The sequence below is a fragment of the Suricata suricatta genome, chromosome 14 (genome assembly GCF_006229205.1).
Source record: "Suricata suricatta isolate VVHF042 chromosome 14, meerkat_22Aug2017_6uvM2_HiC, whole genome shotgun sequence".
Lineage (NCBI taxonomy): Eukaryota > Metazoa > Chordata > Mammalia > Carnivora > Herpestidae > Suricata > Suricata suricatta.
Genome location: NC_043713.1, coordinates 87,414,207 through 87,430,809, shown reverse-complemented (window position 1 = coordinate 87,430,809; position 16,603 = coordinate 87,414,207). Strand labels below are relative to the sequence as shown.

The 16,603-nt window shown below is 52.7% G+C and overlaps 1 protein-coding gene across 1 annotated transcript in view; it reads left to right on the top strand.

Annotated features, from left to right (window-relative positions):
- The first annotated feature begins 6,164 nt into the window (after positions 1–6,164).
- The window catches only part of TMEM132D (transmembrane protein 132D), a 442,505-nt gene continuing 432,066 nt past the window's right edge, over positions 6,165–16,603 (top strand). Inside the window, exons 1-2 of the mRNA XM_029921636.1 lie at positions 6,165–6,170; positions 6,864–6,879. Coding sequence (XP_029777496.1) covers positions 6,165–6,170; positions 6,864–6,879 — 22 coding nt within the window. The remainder of the gene's footprint in view (positions 6,171–6,863; positions 6,880–16,603) is intronic.

Here is a 16,603-nt window from a genome sequence, read left to right as displayed (position 1 = left end):
AAATGTGGTATCTATTTATGTTGCGGTGCGCGGCCGTATTCCGGAATTCTCGTCTCCGATAGAACGATCTCAGTCTTTGGAATTGCTTGGCCTGAGAGTATCATCTGCGTCCGTTTTAGCGGATGGCGTAATCCGAGGCCCCGGGCGGGCGGCGGTGCGGGCGCTCTGGGGGGCACGGTCTCGGGGAGACTGACGTCTCACGAGGAACCTTCTCCCGGGGCGAGCGAGGGCTGGTGGTTACAAAATAGCTCTTCCCCCGTCTCCTCTTAATGGTGGTGTTCGTCATTTTTATCTTCCGTTTATGGGCTCGAAGATAGAATTCGCGTCTCCTTTGGTGTTTTCTATTTAGGGATGTTTTATTTCGTCTCTGTTTTCCTGTAATTAATATTTGTATTTAGCTTTTTCTTGGTGTGAGTTGCACCAAGATCGCGCGTGCCTTTCGTCATAAATTAGCCCCGTGCTGTCTCCAAAGGGAGCGCTGATTAGCTCCCCTGCGTCGTTAGCAACTCGGTTTTTCTGTCTGGAAAATGGGGCCGATGGCTGTCCATGTTCCACTCTGACCCAGTTTGGGGGGCACACGTTTTAACGCTTCGTCGGCCAGAGGAGTTGTCACGTGCAGTCACGTGCGTGCGGGTGTCCACGTTCCGGCTGATGCTCTTCCCTGCGCTCTCGTAGAAGAGGCCCCTGGCCCCGCAAGACGTGTTCCGGGTGCGGAAGTAGGAGCAGGCGAGTTTTCTGCAACGTCTGCTCCTGCCCACCTGCCTGGCAGGCGATCCCGGGCAGAGCTGACCCCCCCCCCCCGCCCCCGGGCTCCTGTTCACCCCCGTGTCCCAGCGATGCGACCCAAGGAGGGGGACCCCGAGAGGAACCCCGCGAGGCGTGGGTTTGCCGCTGGACCCGAGGTTCCCCGTGGTCAGTAGCCCGCCTTGGCTGACTCCGAATTCATCCTGCATCTCAGACATCGCCTCTGCCCTGTTTTCCAAAGGAAAAGAACTTCGATTTCTAGTTGTAGAAGGAACACAAAATAATTGTAGAAAAGTCAGATGGTGGAGACCAGCCTAACGCAGAAAAAGGGTGACGGTTAAATCCTGCCACGTAGAGAAAACCCCCCTTTCTGACGGTCACGCACACACACCGTTACAAACAGCAGTGAAGTCCCTGATGGCCACTGCATGGACATCTGATTTAAATTTTTTTTATGTTTTATTTTATTTTTGAGAGAGAGAGACAGCATGAGCAGGGGAGGGGCAGAGAGAGAGGGAGACACAGAATGTGAAGCAGGCCCCAGGCTCTGAGCTGTCAGCACAGAGCCCGACATGGGGCCCAAACCCACGAACCATGAGATCATGACCTGAGCCGAAGCCAGAAGCTGGACGCTTAACCGACTGAGCCCCCCAGGCGCCCCATGGACATCTGATTTAAAAAGAGGTGCTTGGGGTGCCTGGATGGCTCAGCCGGTTGAGTGTGTGACTTCAGGTCAGGTCAGGATCTCACAGTTCATGGGTTCGAGACCTGTGTCAGGCTCTGCGCTGACAGCTCGGAGCCTGGAGCTGCTTCCAATTCTCTCCCTCTCTCTCTCGGCCCTTCCCCGACTCGTGCTCTGTTTCTCTGTCTTTCAAAATTAATAAATATTAGAAGAAGAGATGCTTGGAATGGTTTGACGAAGCATCAGCTGTGGGTCCTAGAAGTGCGGCAGGCGCCCCGGGTGCGGGGCAGCGGCCAGGCGCGCAGGCGTTGGCGCACGCTGGTGGGTGTGGCTCTGGGTGCGTCCACACTGCGTTCCTCCCGGGGAGGCGGCAGGGACTGACTCACTTACGTTGCCTAGCCGTGCCTGCGTTTTCACCCACAGTATATCCTGGGTGCCGACGTGCTTTCAGGGAACTAAACGAGGTCGCTCCCCTAATGGCTGCGCCCGGACCCGCACTGCACGCATGTGTTAACCCTTTGTTAACAGGTGCCCTCAGGTTCATTACCGCACAGTTAGCCCTCTCCTGTAGGTCTTAAACTGTTTTTCCAATAAATATCCATCACGCCCCTAGTGTGTCCCAGGAAGAACGTCCAGACTCTTAGGCTGTTGGGGGCGACTGAGGACGCACAGGGAAGGGGGGCGTCGCACATGGAAGGAAGTGGAAGCGATGACTTGGGGGTGGAGAGGCCTGCGGGGGTGTGTCTGCCTCAGCTGCGGTGCCGTGGATTACAGCCGGATCCGGAAGGGAGCAGAGGTGACAGTTAGGGGAGCAGCCGGAGAAGGGCCTCCCGGAGGCGGCGGCGGCCTGGCCCTGAAAGCGGGTGGGCCAAACGCCGACTGGCACGTCCTCCTCACCAGCTACACCGGGAGCCAGGCTGGCGGCCAGCACACATGGGACCCGGAGCCCCGGAGCCTCAGACTTCACACACTGAAGCAGGGAGTGGAGGAAGGGTTTTCCGAGGACGCGAGGCACCCTTACTTCTGGATCTCGTTGTTTTCAAGGCCCCCACGGCGATGATGCCCACGGCCGGGAGGGAGGAGGCAGGGAGCCGGCCGCTCGGTCGTCTGGTGGTCCACGGACGGGGCGGGGGGCGCTGGGTCTGCGGACCCGTGGGCGGGCAGGTGCGACGCACACAGGCCACTGGCGGATGGCGTGGGAGCAGTCGGGGAAGGGATGGGACCGGGAAGACCCGAGCCGCTGGCCCGAGGGTGCCGTTAACCGGGACAGGAGCCCGGGAGACAAGGCCGTCGGGAAGGGTGCGTCAGCCCTGTTTGGAGAAGCAGGTCTGCCCGGCAGGCACTGGGTCTGCGGAGCTGGGGCTCAGGGGGCAGGCCTGGACACCGGGAGGAGGTGCATGCGTCCTGATGGCAGAGCGGCTGCCCCAGGGGACGGGTGTGGCGAGGGACAGAGTGACCCAGAGCGAGAGAAGGAAGTTCCGGAGCCGGTCACGTCTGGGAGAGGGCCGTGCGGCCCGGGGGGGAGCCGAAGCCAGATGCTGTTGAGCAGGATGGACAGACGGAGGGACAGCGCCGTCACGTGATGCGCAGACCCAGGCGGTGGTCACAGCGGCCGCGTGGTGAGGGCGAAACCAGGCTAGCAGGGCTTCAGGGTGGTGTTTCAGGGACCCGAGGTGGTCCGGAGCCGATTCGTACCAAGGCTGGGACCGTGGGGCAGAGCGAGGGAGACGCAGGGCCAGGGAGGGAGACACAGGGGGCGCAGCCTCACCGTGTCACTCAGGGTCCTCGGTGCCCGTGACAAATCCAGGCCGGGCGATCTCAGCCGGAGAGAGGCTTGGGGAAGGTCAGTTGTGTTCGTTCTCAGGGACCCGGAGGCCCGCGGGCGGCCCTGGAGCTGCGGGCCGGGACCTGTGCCCGGTGACAGCACGGAGGCGCCTCCGCAGACCCAGTGCCGAGCTCCACGGAGGCAGGAGAGTGAGGGCTGGGGATGAGAGGGGGAAGGTCAGGCTTCGTGGTGAGCACGTGGGCGCCTGGGGTGCAGCGGTGTAGACAGCGCCCTTCCCGGTGAGGCTCGGCCTGGCTGCACCCTTGGGGCTGAGTGGCATGGAGAAGGGCTCCTGAGTGAGAGATGGGGCCCATGTCACGGCCACACAGCGCTCGGGCTGCGGGCCAGACGCCCGGGGCGGGGAGCTCCAGGTCACGCTGGGCTGACACCAGGTGCCAGGGGCCTGGGCTCTTAGCTGCAGGCTTTGGCGGGGACTCTGCCCCCAGGCTCCCCAAGCGATCCAGAGAACCTAGCTCCTGGGTGCTGTAGGACTGAGGGCCCTGTCTCTCCGCTGGCCGTCTGTCCGGTGTCCTTCCTGCCCTCCCCCATGGCCACCTCCATCTCAAAGGCCAGCAGCGGCATGACGGGCCCTTCTCACTTTTTGGTCTGCCCGGCTTCCTCTCCTGGGTCTGCTCTCAGGGGCTCCCGAGGGTGCCCTGTGCCCTCCCCGGGCAGCCCAGAAGGCTGGCCCCACCCCAGGGGCCAAATCACAAGGGCAGAGCCCATTTTGCCCTGCTGAGCTAAGGAATAGAAGGATTCCATGAAAACCTGCTTCTTGCTCCTTTTCCTGCCTCTGTTCTTTTTTTAAAAAATTTTATGCTTTTTTATTTTTGAGAGACAGAGAGAGAGAGTGCAAGCAGGGGAGGGTCAGAGACAGAGGGAGACACAGAATCCGAAGCAGACTCCAGGCTCTGAGCTGTCAGCACAGAGCCTGACACGGGGCTCGAACCCACGAACCATGAGATCATGACCTGAGCCGAAGCCGGATGCTTAACTGACTGAGCCCCCAGGCGCCCCTCCTGCCTCTGTTCTTGCCAGGACCTGCACCCCCCCTTTCCTTGTGCCGCAGAATGCGGGTCATGTGTGGCCTCCTTGTACGGGACAAGGCGTCAGTGACCTCTTTAGAGTGGGACACGTCTGAGGATGGCGCAGTTTGGAGCAGGACTGCATGAAGCCCTTGGGCGCAAATCCCAGACCATCTGCACCCTGTGTACCTTCAGTAAACTCTGCCCTCGCCTCCTGCCCGCCTTTGTCTGGATTCTATCCTGAGCCTGGCCAGGGCCCCTTGTGCCGCAGACGCCCTTGGGTCCCAGGCCCTGCGTCCTGTCGGGTGATGCATTCACAGAGGCTGTGTCTCCTTCTGTCATGGTCCTGGGGTCAGGGCAGGAACCTCCTCGGGGCCCCAGAGTCCCACAAAGGAACCAAGAGCCCAGAGGTCCGAGGGTCACCTTTGTGGATGTTGAGGTCCCTGAGAACGGCAAGCCACTGAGGATCTGGGGAGACCCCCAGCCGGGTCTTCGGTGAAGGTGGGATGGAGGGAGAGCGCGGGGAGGGGTGGGGGCATGCCCACTGGTATGAGCCTCACAGGACGGGGTGCGGGAAGCAGGGTCAGGCTGACTAAGTGCCGGCGTAAACGGATCCTCTGGGAAGGAACGGATAACCTGTAATTTCCCCAACATTGCATCTTTCGCAGGAGACTTTAGGCATTTTCTTACAGAGGTCTGACAATTACCTTGTTAATCTGCTCGTGGATACTGTGTTCTCCACTGAAGAGTCTAAATGGAAACTTTGTGCCGCTGCATTTGTAACGGATATGGTTTCCTGTAAACAGATTCCTGACTGTTCTGTGCCCACAGCCCCCTCACTGAACGCTCTGACTTGGGGATTGTTTTTCTGTAGCGTCGAATGCGTTTTCCAGGCATGTGGTGCTGTCAGTGATAAATACCAATATTTTCTTCTCTTTAAGAATACCTATTTCTTTTATTTTGCTTGGGCCTTTTTATCTAGGGATAATTTTGATTTTCCTTAAGTGGATCTCGGGGCCATGGCTCAAGATGGTGCTATGCTTTTTCTTCTTCATTTGCTTAATACGGTGAATAAGAAATTAATACCTGTTTGAGTATTTCTCTCTTTATTCCTAGAGTGGTTCCACTGAGTCACAATACTGAAGTTTATTTTGGCTAGAGTTCTAGAAATGTTTTATGTAAGTCCTGTCTTTGATACATTCTTGTATTGCTTTTCTTCTGGAATATTCTTCTTTCTGTTTGCCAGGGTACAGGTGTATAGAGTATGACTGCATATATTTTCCTTGAATATGGGTAACAGTTTACATATAAAACCACTGAGGGTGCCTGATTTCCCATTGCGCCTTTTTGGGTAAATATTAAGCGCACACACGCACACACACACGTTTCTGGATACTACCCCAAAACAAAGTAACAGTCATTTACTGACTATCCTAAATGAAGAAATGCTAACATTTTGTGATTTTCCTATTCTTTATTTTTAAAGTTTATTTATTTTGAGAGAGAGAGAGAGAGAGCGAGAGAGAAAGAGAGCACAAGCAGGGGAGGAGCAGAGAGAGAGAACCCCAAGGAGGCTCTGCACGTTGCGCACAGAGCCTGACGCAGGGGCTCTGTCCCACGAATCATGAGATCATGAGGCAGACGTTCAACCGACTGAGCCACCCAGGCGCCCCTGACTTTTGCATTCTTTACATTTCCTTAAATACAGAAAAAGGCTTTCAGATTTGTCGGTAGATGGACACTGCTGTTGTCTGTCTGCTGTAGTAAATCGGTCTTTTTTTCCAATCCGTGTGTCTCTTACTTACTGTTTCCTGCGTCCTTCCCTTCACTCGGACCTGTGCTGGTAGATTCTGGTGATAGAGGCGTTCTGCCCTTCTTCCTTCTAAAAATGCTGGTAATAATTTTGCCATCCAGTTAGTGTTTGTGTTGTGTCGTGAGGTGTGGTGGGGTCCGGGCTGAGAGCACTTCCTTCTGCTGCTGACGGGGGAGAAGTCCCTCCCGCTTCCCTCCCGCCACCGGCACTGTTCTTAGGGACAGCTGCTCTGTACCTTCCAATTTGTTAGACGCTCATTTTTCCAATTTAGGCTTCTCTCTTTTCCAGAGTCCGTTTTCGCATGTTACAGTTTCCTAGAAACATCTCCCCCCTCCCCGGCCAGATTTTCAAATTTATGAACATAGGGCTTCATACAGTCTTCTGTCTTTAAATTTCCTGAGCATCTGTGTTTATTTACCTTCTCATTCCTAATTTTCATCATTTATAGTTCCTGCTCATATTTCCGAGATTAGTTAATCGGAGGCTTATCATTTTTGATTATTGGTCTTTCTAAGGAGTTCTTTTTTTAAAAATTTCCAGTCATGCACATCAGCTGCTGGCTTCCCCAGCTACACTGAGACTAGAAGGTTTCCAGAACCAGGATGTGGTGTTATTGGTTGTGTTTGAATCAGAACTCTGCCCGACTGCTTCGTTTGGGGCCAGAAGGAAGCTTCTTTCCACCAAGACGGGGACCCTTGGGCTCCTGCGCATTCTCCCCATCTGTCCGTCTACATCACGACCTTGATTTCCAGCTTGACCCGAGGTTTTTGCTAGAAGACTTTATACATTTGTAAGTAGTCAACTTGTTGCTTTTATTTTCTAACTGCTTAAAAAATATTTTTAATGTTTATTTATTTTTGAGAAAGACAGCATACGAGGAGGGGAGAGGCAGAGAGAGAGAGACAGAATCTGAAGCAGCTCCCGGCTCCGAGCTGTCAGCACAGAGCCCGATGTGGGGCTCGAACTCACAAACTTTGAGATCATGACCTGAGGCGAAGTCAGATGCTTAACCAACGGAACCACCCAAGTGCCCGTCCAGACTCTTTTTTAAAGTTTATTTATTTATTTACTTATTGAGAGAGAGAGAGACAGCAGGGGAGGGGCAGAGACAGAGGGAGACACAGAATCCGAAGACAGGTTCCAGGCTCTGAGCTGTCAGCACAGAGCCCGAGGCGGGGCTCGAACCCACAAACCATGAGATCATGACCTGAGCCGAAGTCGGAGGCTCAACCGACTGAGCCCACAGGCGCCCCCGCTGCTTTCTTGAAATAACTGCCCAGCCTTGATCCCGCGTTTCTTTGTTGGGTAGATTTTGTTTCCTGAACCAATCTGAGAGTGTCTTTCTTTGCGGGGTCAAGTCTGATGATTCAGTGTCCCCATTTTGGTTCTGTGTCTCTGTTTTAGACGGGATATACTGAATTCTGTCTGTCCCTGTCACTTGCGTAAAGAACAGACTTTCTTGGGCAGAAACGCAGAGGAGCGCGGTGTCATGAGTGCGGTAAGCTGTGCTCTGCGGGATTCGTGTGATTTAAATGTCTTCTTTCATCCACGGCGCTGTTGCACCTGCACCTGCTCCCTTCCAGCTGAGAATCTAAATCCCCGTTTCCTAAATAGAGGCCCATATGGGTGATGCCAGGGGCTACGTAAGCAGTGGGGACCAACAGTAAGAGTTTTGTCAGCAAAAATGACATGTTTAAGGTTTTTCTCATGCTAATTCCCAACACCGCTTTCGAGTTCATTGTTAGGTCTAAATCTGCACCCTGTTAAGTCCACTCCCGCCTTCTGAGGCTGAGTGTTGAACCGGAGGGTTATCTGAGATAACACAGGTGCTTCAAACGAGGGATAATGGACCGAGGCCGGGTGGCTGCAGGCGGCGGCTGGTTGTTCCTCAGCTGCCCTGGGACCTCAGTCAGATGCACCTGTTTGCACCCCCATGGATCCCGCCCCATCGGGATGGGTCCCGCCCGCCTGCCTGTCACAGGCTGGAAATGCTTTCAAGTAAAGACCAGGAAGAACCCGAGACCGATTTGCGCACCATGTCCTCTGAACTTTGCAGACGGAGGAGCAGCGGTGCCAAATATGAGCCCTTGATGCCCCAGCGCTGGTAGAGGGAAGGGCCGCGGAGTGTGGCCAATGAGACCGAGTGTTCTGGTTCCGTTCTCCATAAAGCGGCGATGGAGCCCGGGGGCGGTCTCTGTGTGATGCGGAGAAGCGTGTCGGGACAGTAGAAGGCTTCTCCCGCAAATGGCACTCTGGGAACCATTTCTGGCCAGTCCCCCAGACTCCCCCCTTCCTGGCCCCGCAGGTGCGGAAATGCACAAGACCGAGGTGCTGGGGTGCACGACCTTGGGGGGTGGCGAGGGGGCTTCCCGCTAGTGACGGTCACCGGTGGACGGGGGTCCAGCAGTCAGGGCTTTCGTTGTTTGCTCAATAGAATCAGGAAATCTGCATTTGTACATACCATCTCTTAAATTTTTCATTGGGCAGTTATTTTACTTAAAATTTTTTAACATTTATTTATTTTTGAGAGAGAGAGAGAGAGAGACAGATCATAAGCAGGCGAGGGGCAGAGAGAGAGGGAGACACAGAATCAGAAGCAGGCTCCAGGCTCCGAGCTGTCAGCACAGAGCCCGACGCGGGGCTCGAACCCACAAACCATGAGATCATGACCCAAGTTGGATGCTTAACTGACTGAGCCCCCAGGTGCTCCCCCCCGCATTTACAATCTTGGAAGGATGACCAGCAGATGTATCCCTGTGTGACGTCCACATCTTCTTTCTGGAGGGATTTCTCTCCAGCCACGTTCAGTTACACAGTAATGAACTCAACTTTCCAGCCAGGAGAGGTTCAGGCACAGCGCGGGGAGGTTTCGGGGTCCGGGCATCATGTCACGTAGAACGAGTCCCGGGATTGTCTCGGAGGGCATCCTCAGTCCCGGAGCTGGAGTGACAAACGTGTGTGCCCGTGTTCCATGCCCGCGTGTTTCGGCGCCTTCTCCGGGGGGAAAGACCTTTGGCAGGAATGTGAGGGAGTCTCAGGTGGACAGCGTCTTGGGAAGGGCCAGTCCCTGCCCCGGGCTGCAGACCTGAGCGCAGAGGAGCCCCGATGCACATGCGTCTCTTCTGTCGGCCCCACTGCGTCCTGGTGGAGAGGGCGCGTTCCTTCCTTGGTGGCTCCGTGCCGGTCCCGGCACTCCCCAGTCTCAGGGCCTCCAGATTCCTCTAGAGCGGCGACAGCAAACACGCCTGCTTCTCAGCACCAGCCTGACACGAACGTGCGTGAAGCATGCAGGTGTGAGGCCCCCACGAATCGGGGGGCCGGCCCGAGAGCCACGGCCTGGGAGGAGTCGGGCTCTGGACGCACTGAGCCCCCCGGGGGCCCGAGTCTGTCACCCCAGGTGACCGCTGACCTGTGGAATGTGGGCCCCGGATCGCTGGCACATCCTATATCCAAAGGAAGCCTGAAATCTGTATTTTTATGTGAAAATTTCCAATTCTTTAAGGCTCCCCCCTAATTAAAAAAAAAATGCAACATTGTGTGATCCAAAGGAAACTGGCGGGCAGGTTGGATGTGGCCCGCAGGCTACCTGTGTACAATTTCCGCTCAAGCCGGAAGCCAGGAATTCTAGAACAGGCAGCGTCTGCACAGTCAGAGCCTGCCTTTCTTGGCAGAGTCCCCCCTCCCCTGGAGCAGTGATGGCCCCCCTTTCCCAGGGGGGCCTGGGCAGGCTGGGGGCAAGCCCCCTGGGGTCACGGATGCATTTCCTCTGGCTCCTCCTCCCTCCTGGGCTTGCCCTCCTGAGGCTGCCGCCTGTGGTCAGGAATGGTCCTGCACTATTTCAGTGGTTAGTTTTTCTTTTCTTTTTGCTTTAATTTGGCTGATTCTGTGCAGTTAAATTAATAAAAATTAAATGCCTTTAGATGTGTTTCTACTAATTACCTTAGCTTTCTAATTTCCTTTGCAAAATGTAAAACCAACTCACCTGCGGTGGCTTTTCTGGAATGTTTGTATTCATAAACAAACATCTACTTAGCCATTTGCATATCTGTTGCCAAACAGCAGAGACTTTCGAAGGACATATCTTTTGAAGGATAAATTAGTCCAGGGGTGAACTCTGAAATCCGACACTTCTGCCGTCTTCAGTCACACCAGCTGCTCCTGGCTCTGCTCAGGGAGATAAGCGTGTGACCCAGAATTCAGAGTATCTGCATTTCCCAGGCATCGGGGGATGTCCTGGGACAGAGGTTGGAGGAAGCCCACAGGCCCTTCTACCCCAGTGGGTGTCCTTCCTCAATAATGTGGAATGAGTGTCCTAGAGATAGATGGGAGTTTTCATAATAAGTGCACAGGGGCTGCTTCTAGAACCTTCTGAGACATTTCTCTTCCCCCTGCCTCCCCAACCCAGGGCTCTTCAATTAACCTGGGATTATGATCCCCAGTGTAATGAGGTGTCCGGTGGATGTGGATGAAGGGACAGGCGGCCCCAGGGAAGAGCAAACCAGAAGGTCCACGTGAACAGGCTTCTCCGGGTGCTCCTGAGTAGGCAATATGGTGGTCACGCCTCGTGCGCCATATTGTTGAGAAATTCAACTCCGTTTCTCAAGGGCAGTGGGATTAGAGAGTTGTTCAAAGGGTTAACAGACCCCCCCAACAGGTGCACCTGAAGAAAGTGGGCTAGCTCTTTGGCCGATGAGGTACGCGGACCCCAGGGGCAGTCGGGATCTCTTCAGAAGAGATTCTTGATGCCTGCGTGGAGCCCGGGCTGGATGGAGGCCTTAGCTGCATTTGAAGAGAGAGAAAGAGCAACAGAATGAGATGACTTGGTTCCATAAAAGACGAGGGGAGTGTCGTTGGAGGTAGAGAAGACGCGGGTAGGCTTGAGAGAAGCTGTTGCCAGGAGCACACCTGAATAGCATTCGGGTACGAGGAGCCTCAGAGAGACGGGAAGGCGGAGCCGGGGAGGCAGGGACTGAAGGAGCCACGTTTGAAGCCAACGTGTCTACAGACTCGAAAACTACAGAAACCGTACATGGTCTTATAGTGAACTTTGTTTTAAGTGAAAAACATAAATTGTAACAAATGAGTATGTGGAAAAAAACTTAAAATGTTACTAAATTCTTCTCCCCTGGTGGGGAAAAAAGGCACCGGGCCCAGGTGGGTTGGTGTGATGTTTTCCTCTAAGTTTTAAAGGAGTATTCAATTCCATTGGCTATAAACATAAATAAATACAAAGGGAAGAGAAATAAGATGTAGGTCAAAATAAAGCTCTTTCATTGCATTTTATGAAGCCATCCAAAATCTAAACAGATAGAAAAGAGGAAAATCTCATCGACAACAATAACTCTAAAAGTCTCCCATAAACCATTTAGAAATCAAATGGAGTAACATACATTAATAAAACCAATTTTTAAAAAAATCTACAAGAATTGTATAGCGTTGAGAGATGTATTGAAGGAAACGTCTTGTCTTTTTTTCAACATTTATTTATTTATTTATTTTTGAGACACAGAGACAGAGTATGAGTCGGGGAGGGGCAGAGAGAGACACACACACAGACTCTGAAGCAGCTCCAGGCTGTGAGCTGTCAGCTTAACTAATTGAGCCCCCTCCCCCCCACCCCCCCACCAGGCTCCCTTGATGGAAACTTCTTGATCTTTGTGAACAGTCGTTTGGATGAAACTCAACATGCATTTCGGATTTAAAGGTATCAAAGCAAGAAGATAGGCACAGAGTGACACCTTCCCATGATGTAGATCCGTTCTGGATCTGAGTCCAGGGGCCACCGTACATGTCATGGCAGAGTATACTGAACCACTGAGTAAACGATGTTCACTGTTGGCATCCTGACTGAGCAGTGTGTTTGTAGGTGAGTCCGGTAGCTCTGGTGCCCCGAGCTTGTTTCAGAATCACTGGGAGGTTGGTCAAGACTCACTTTTTCTGTAGTGTATATTCCTCGGTATGTATGAGTGGTTTTATGCGGAGACGAAGTGTAATCTGGCGAACCCTGTGGCTCCCGCCTGGGCATGGTCTCGTGCGTTGTGGGGGCATGACGATGTGCGTCCCACCTGGGGAACCCTGCATTTCCCTCGGTGCCCAGTGCATGCCCGGGGTCCTCTGAGCCTGGACGTGCTCGCTGTCCTTTGTGCTGAGGTTAAAAACAGTCAAGACTCTTTATCCAAGCCAATGCAGTGAGGCAAGAGAAGCATCATGAGGAACTACTGGGAAGGATGGATGATGGACCAAGTTACGTGATTATTAATGTTTTCAACACGAAGTCTAAAGAAGAACGCTGTAAACAGCCCCGAGAATTCACCTCCCTCAGATAGACCTCTTCCGTGTTAAAAGCCAACAAAGGAAACGCATCCACAGGATTTGAATAACCAAATAAATATGCATAGTCTGGTGCCGAATTAAGAAAACAAAGCCACGTCCCCTCCTGGCTGCTTGCTTATATGCAATACAGCTTAATACCGTTCTTTAAATGTCTTCCAGGAATGCATTTACGTGTGTGTGTTCCTCTTTATTTGTAGGAGGAAAATCATTATTGAGCAAGTATACGACTGTCTTCTAGAGAGTTGGAGAAGCTCAGGCACGCTAGTGAAGCCGCAACAATAATTTTGTCTGATTATAGCAACACTTGCTTTGCGCAGAGCCCGGAGACGAGATCCCGCTCACAAATAACAGACATATAAATGATTTCGGAAGAACTTCATGAAGACGCTCTAAATTGAAGGAACAGCGTAACATAACCAAAATCCGTAAACCATAAGTGGAGGCAAAAAGGCCGCTTATGCAAAATTACAGGTTTCATATATATGGTTAACTAGTCTAATTATGTAGATAATCATGTAGTATAATTATAGAAAATTAATTTATGATTCTATCTTTTCAATAAAAATAGCAACGTTTTCTTTAAGGGTGACGCGACAAAATGATTCTCAAGTTCACTAAGAAAAATGCATGACTTAGTGGAACAAGGCAAATATTTAAGAAGAATAATGTTGAAGACTTGTACTCTAAGATATTAAAACAGTCAGAGTGCAGCTCTTGGTCTCAGGATTATAAATTTGAGCCCCACATTGGGTGTAGAGCTTACTTAAAAATAAAATCTTTAAGAAAAAAAAAAGAAAAGGGAATAATGAAAAACAGACTATAAAATATAAACAAAATACTGCCGTATAGGCCCCAAGAATAAGGAGATTGATGGAGTAAAATAGAAAGCCTGGCGATGGCGGGTATGTGTTTTTATACAAAAGAACAACATGTTTAGAAGGTTGTTAGCTCCGATTACTTACAGACAAGAATGACACTTCTGTGTATTTAAAATCCCATATCCACTGGGGTGCGTGTGCCCCTTCGAATCCGCAGTTTTGTGTCCTTTGGGTAAATACCTAGTAGTGCACTGCCGGGTCATAGGGTAGTTCTAGTTTTGATTTTTGGAGGAACCTCCATACTGTTTTCCAGAAGTGATGGTTTCAACCAACACGTACACATGTATCCCATTTTACAGATGAGGAAGTTGAGGCTCAGAGAGAGTAAAGACCCTATTGAAGATGACATCGATGCGGAGGAGGATGGTTGGTGTTTGAGGTGAACTCCCAACACTGCAGCTTTGAACCACCACGCCCTGCACTATCTTACCCAGTAAAAAGGAAAAGTAGCAGCATACATAAAGCAAACCCACTGGACACCCACCTGAGGTGGGCTGACGCAGACGGGAACATCGTTTACCCTGAGGAGCTCAGTCCATCCAGGAATCAGTAATGCGACACCTTTGCTTTTCACCCAGAGTAATTCAGATGTTGACTTTGGAGTCTGAATGCCAAGCTAAGGGATCGATTTCCGTATCCTGTGGTTGAGCGCGGCAACAAAATCACTCTGCAGAAGTCACAAGGGTCTATCTTCCTCCGTCGGGAAGAGCATCGGTACAGGGGGACCTACAGCCTCTTCTGTCTTTGCCTTAAAGACAGGATCATTGTCTTTAAGCACGCTGGGGATTATTAAGCATGCTCTCTGGGAAGCAGGTCCACAGACCATCTAATGCTGCCGATAGCTTTGAAGCTGTTTGCTTTTCAAATTGATTTCTTACGGCCGAGATTCCTGGCATCGGTGGCTAACAAACTCAAAGAGCTGGTGGAGATTGAGAGATTCATTTGGTAATTAGATTTTGAAAAATCATAACCTTGGTTTGTGCAGACATGCCAAGAAGCGCAGATTGGTTAGGTGGAGGCTAACGCAAGCTCTTCCTTTCAAGGAAGAGGATGTTTGTGATGGGGGGAGGGGCAGAACCCTTGACATTAAAATATATTTATTTTGTCGTCTACAGTGGTCAGAGTTCAAGGCAATGACAGCTTTTAAAGCCATTTAAAACATTTTTCTTTTACCACCTCTGTTGGCTTGACAGTGAGTCAGAATGAATAACTATTTTTCTCATTGCTTAGGTCTGGAAGCTGTATTTTATTTTCAAAACACTGAAACTGCCTGTAATTTCATATACGGTACTTAATTCTGCACATAATGAATTGTAAAAGGTCGATTTCTCTTTTGTTGGCCGTCTGCGGGTGCATTTCCATAAGGTTTGTTCCCTGTTCTCATTTTGATCAATATGTGTTCAGACCTTGCTTTTGGAAGCAACTCAACTAAAAAATGCACACTTTTGTGATGCTAATGACGTAGGATCCTCTGGTGTGTCCTGAAGTCTTTGACCGGAAGCTACTGATTGGGCTGTCTCCTGGTGCTCAGCATCATGAGGGTGTTGAAATTGTAGGAAGATTCAGTTTGCATTAAGCTTACAACCCCTGTGGGGAGTGAAGTACTGACTCGTCCCCAAAATAGAGACACCATCAGTGCCAGCACTTTGGACTCAGACCGTTGCCAGTTTAGAAGTGTTTTCTATTGAAAACAAATTCAGAATTTCATAGAGGGAGGTAATCTGCATGTTTGGGAAGTTGTTCTGATGCATTTGAACCAAACTGTCCATGAAGCGTCTTTCTGTTTCAGACACTTTGCCGGCCGCTGCCGTGGGGCCAGGTGTTAATTTGTGGGGAAGACAGAATCAGGACTGTGGCACCACGGCCCGTGCCCGGAGCTGCCCGGGTGCTGATTTGTGGGTTTAGACCCGTGTCTTCCTAACGCACCACCCAGAGAAGCAGAGACGAATCCTATTCCTGGTGGATTTTGATTGTTTGTCAAGAAGTTTCCATGGTTACAGGATTTTGTGGCTCCTTGGCATGTGGTTGTAGGGCACCATGAGCCTTCCTGGGACCCCCTCCCTGACCACCCACGCCAGGCCAGCTTCCCCGCTGGGCCTCCTTGAGGTAGCTTTTGCCCCCGTGCCCTCTCTAGACGGTAACTGAAGAGGTGGTCCCGGCATGGACATCAGGGGCTGCAGATGCTGGATGAAACTTGCTCTCTGGTCTGCAGTCCGGTTGGCACCAAGATCCACGCTCCCCCCCCGGCCTCACCGTGGGGCCTTCTTTCTTCTTGTCTGAGCTCTGACGTCTGTCTCGTGCTGTTCCAGCCCCACTGGCCTTTCTGTCCCCAAAGACGCCAGGCTCCTGTCTGCCTGTTTTCTTCCACCCAGCCGGGAGGCTGGTCCCCGGCCTCGCCGTGTATGTCCCACACCAGCTCCCCAAGGCCACCACGGGCTGCTTGAGCACAAAGGCCCGGGCCTTGCTCACCGGGGACCCCCAGGCCCCGCACAGCGTCTGGGTCGGCGGACGGATGAGCGGGACCGTGCTGGGGTTCCCGTTTCTCCTTGTGAGTTTAATCGTATTGTTGTGAAACACCCTGGGTGTGAAGGCCTTGCAGCCTGGGGCCCTGCCCTGCGTTGATTCCGGGATGATCCGCATCTCCGTCCGGTGCCTGCATCTCCCTCCAGGCAGCCTGCTGGAAGGCCGTGGTGGTTTTCTCCGGCAGATCGGACGGTCCGCACCCCCCGCGTTTCACCCTTCGGTCCTGGACTCGTTCTGGGTCTCGCACAAGCGCGTGCAAGCCTCGGAGCCACGCGCTTTGAAGAGGCAGGTGTGTGGCTCTCCGAGTTTCTAGCCTCCTCTTTGGAATCGGTCGTGGGGCGCTTGTTACGACACGGGAAGCGGTCATTTACGCTGAGGATTCTGGGGTGCACTAGAGGCTCCCCTCAAGAAAATGTGGCTCCGTAGGGTCCATGGAGACGAAAGAGAAGGCAGGAGCGGCCAGGGCTCTTCGTGGGTTTGGAGAGCGCCTCGTTTCAGGGCCTTGTTTTCCCCTCACTCGTGGTCCTGTGGGTTCCCGGTGTCCCGGGGGGCTGGGACTGGGGGGCAGTGCCCGGGGGTCGGTGCGGGGACGGTGACTGGGGGCCCGGGACTGGAGCACAGATGTAGAATCCAGTCTGCCCCTCCCTCCTCTCCCCTCCTGGAACCTGCTGTCTCTGCCTGTGGGTCCTTGTGGGGGGCGCCCCTCCCCCGGCACTGCCCGCTCCCCCGGCGCCCCTCCCCCGACACTGCCCGCCCCCTCTCCCCGGCGCCCCTCCCCCG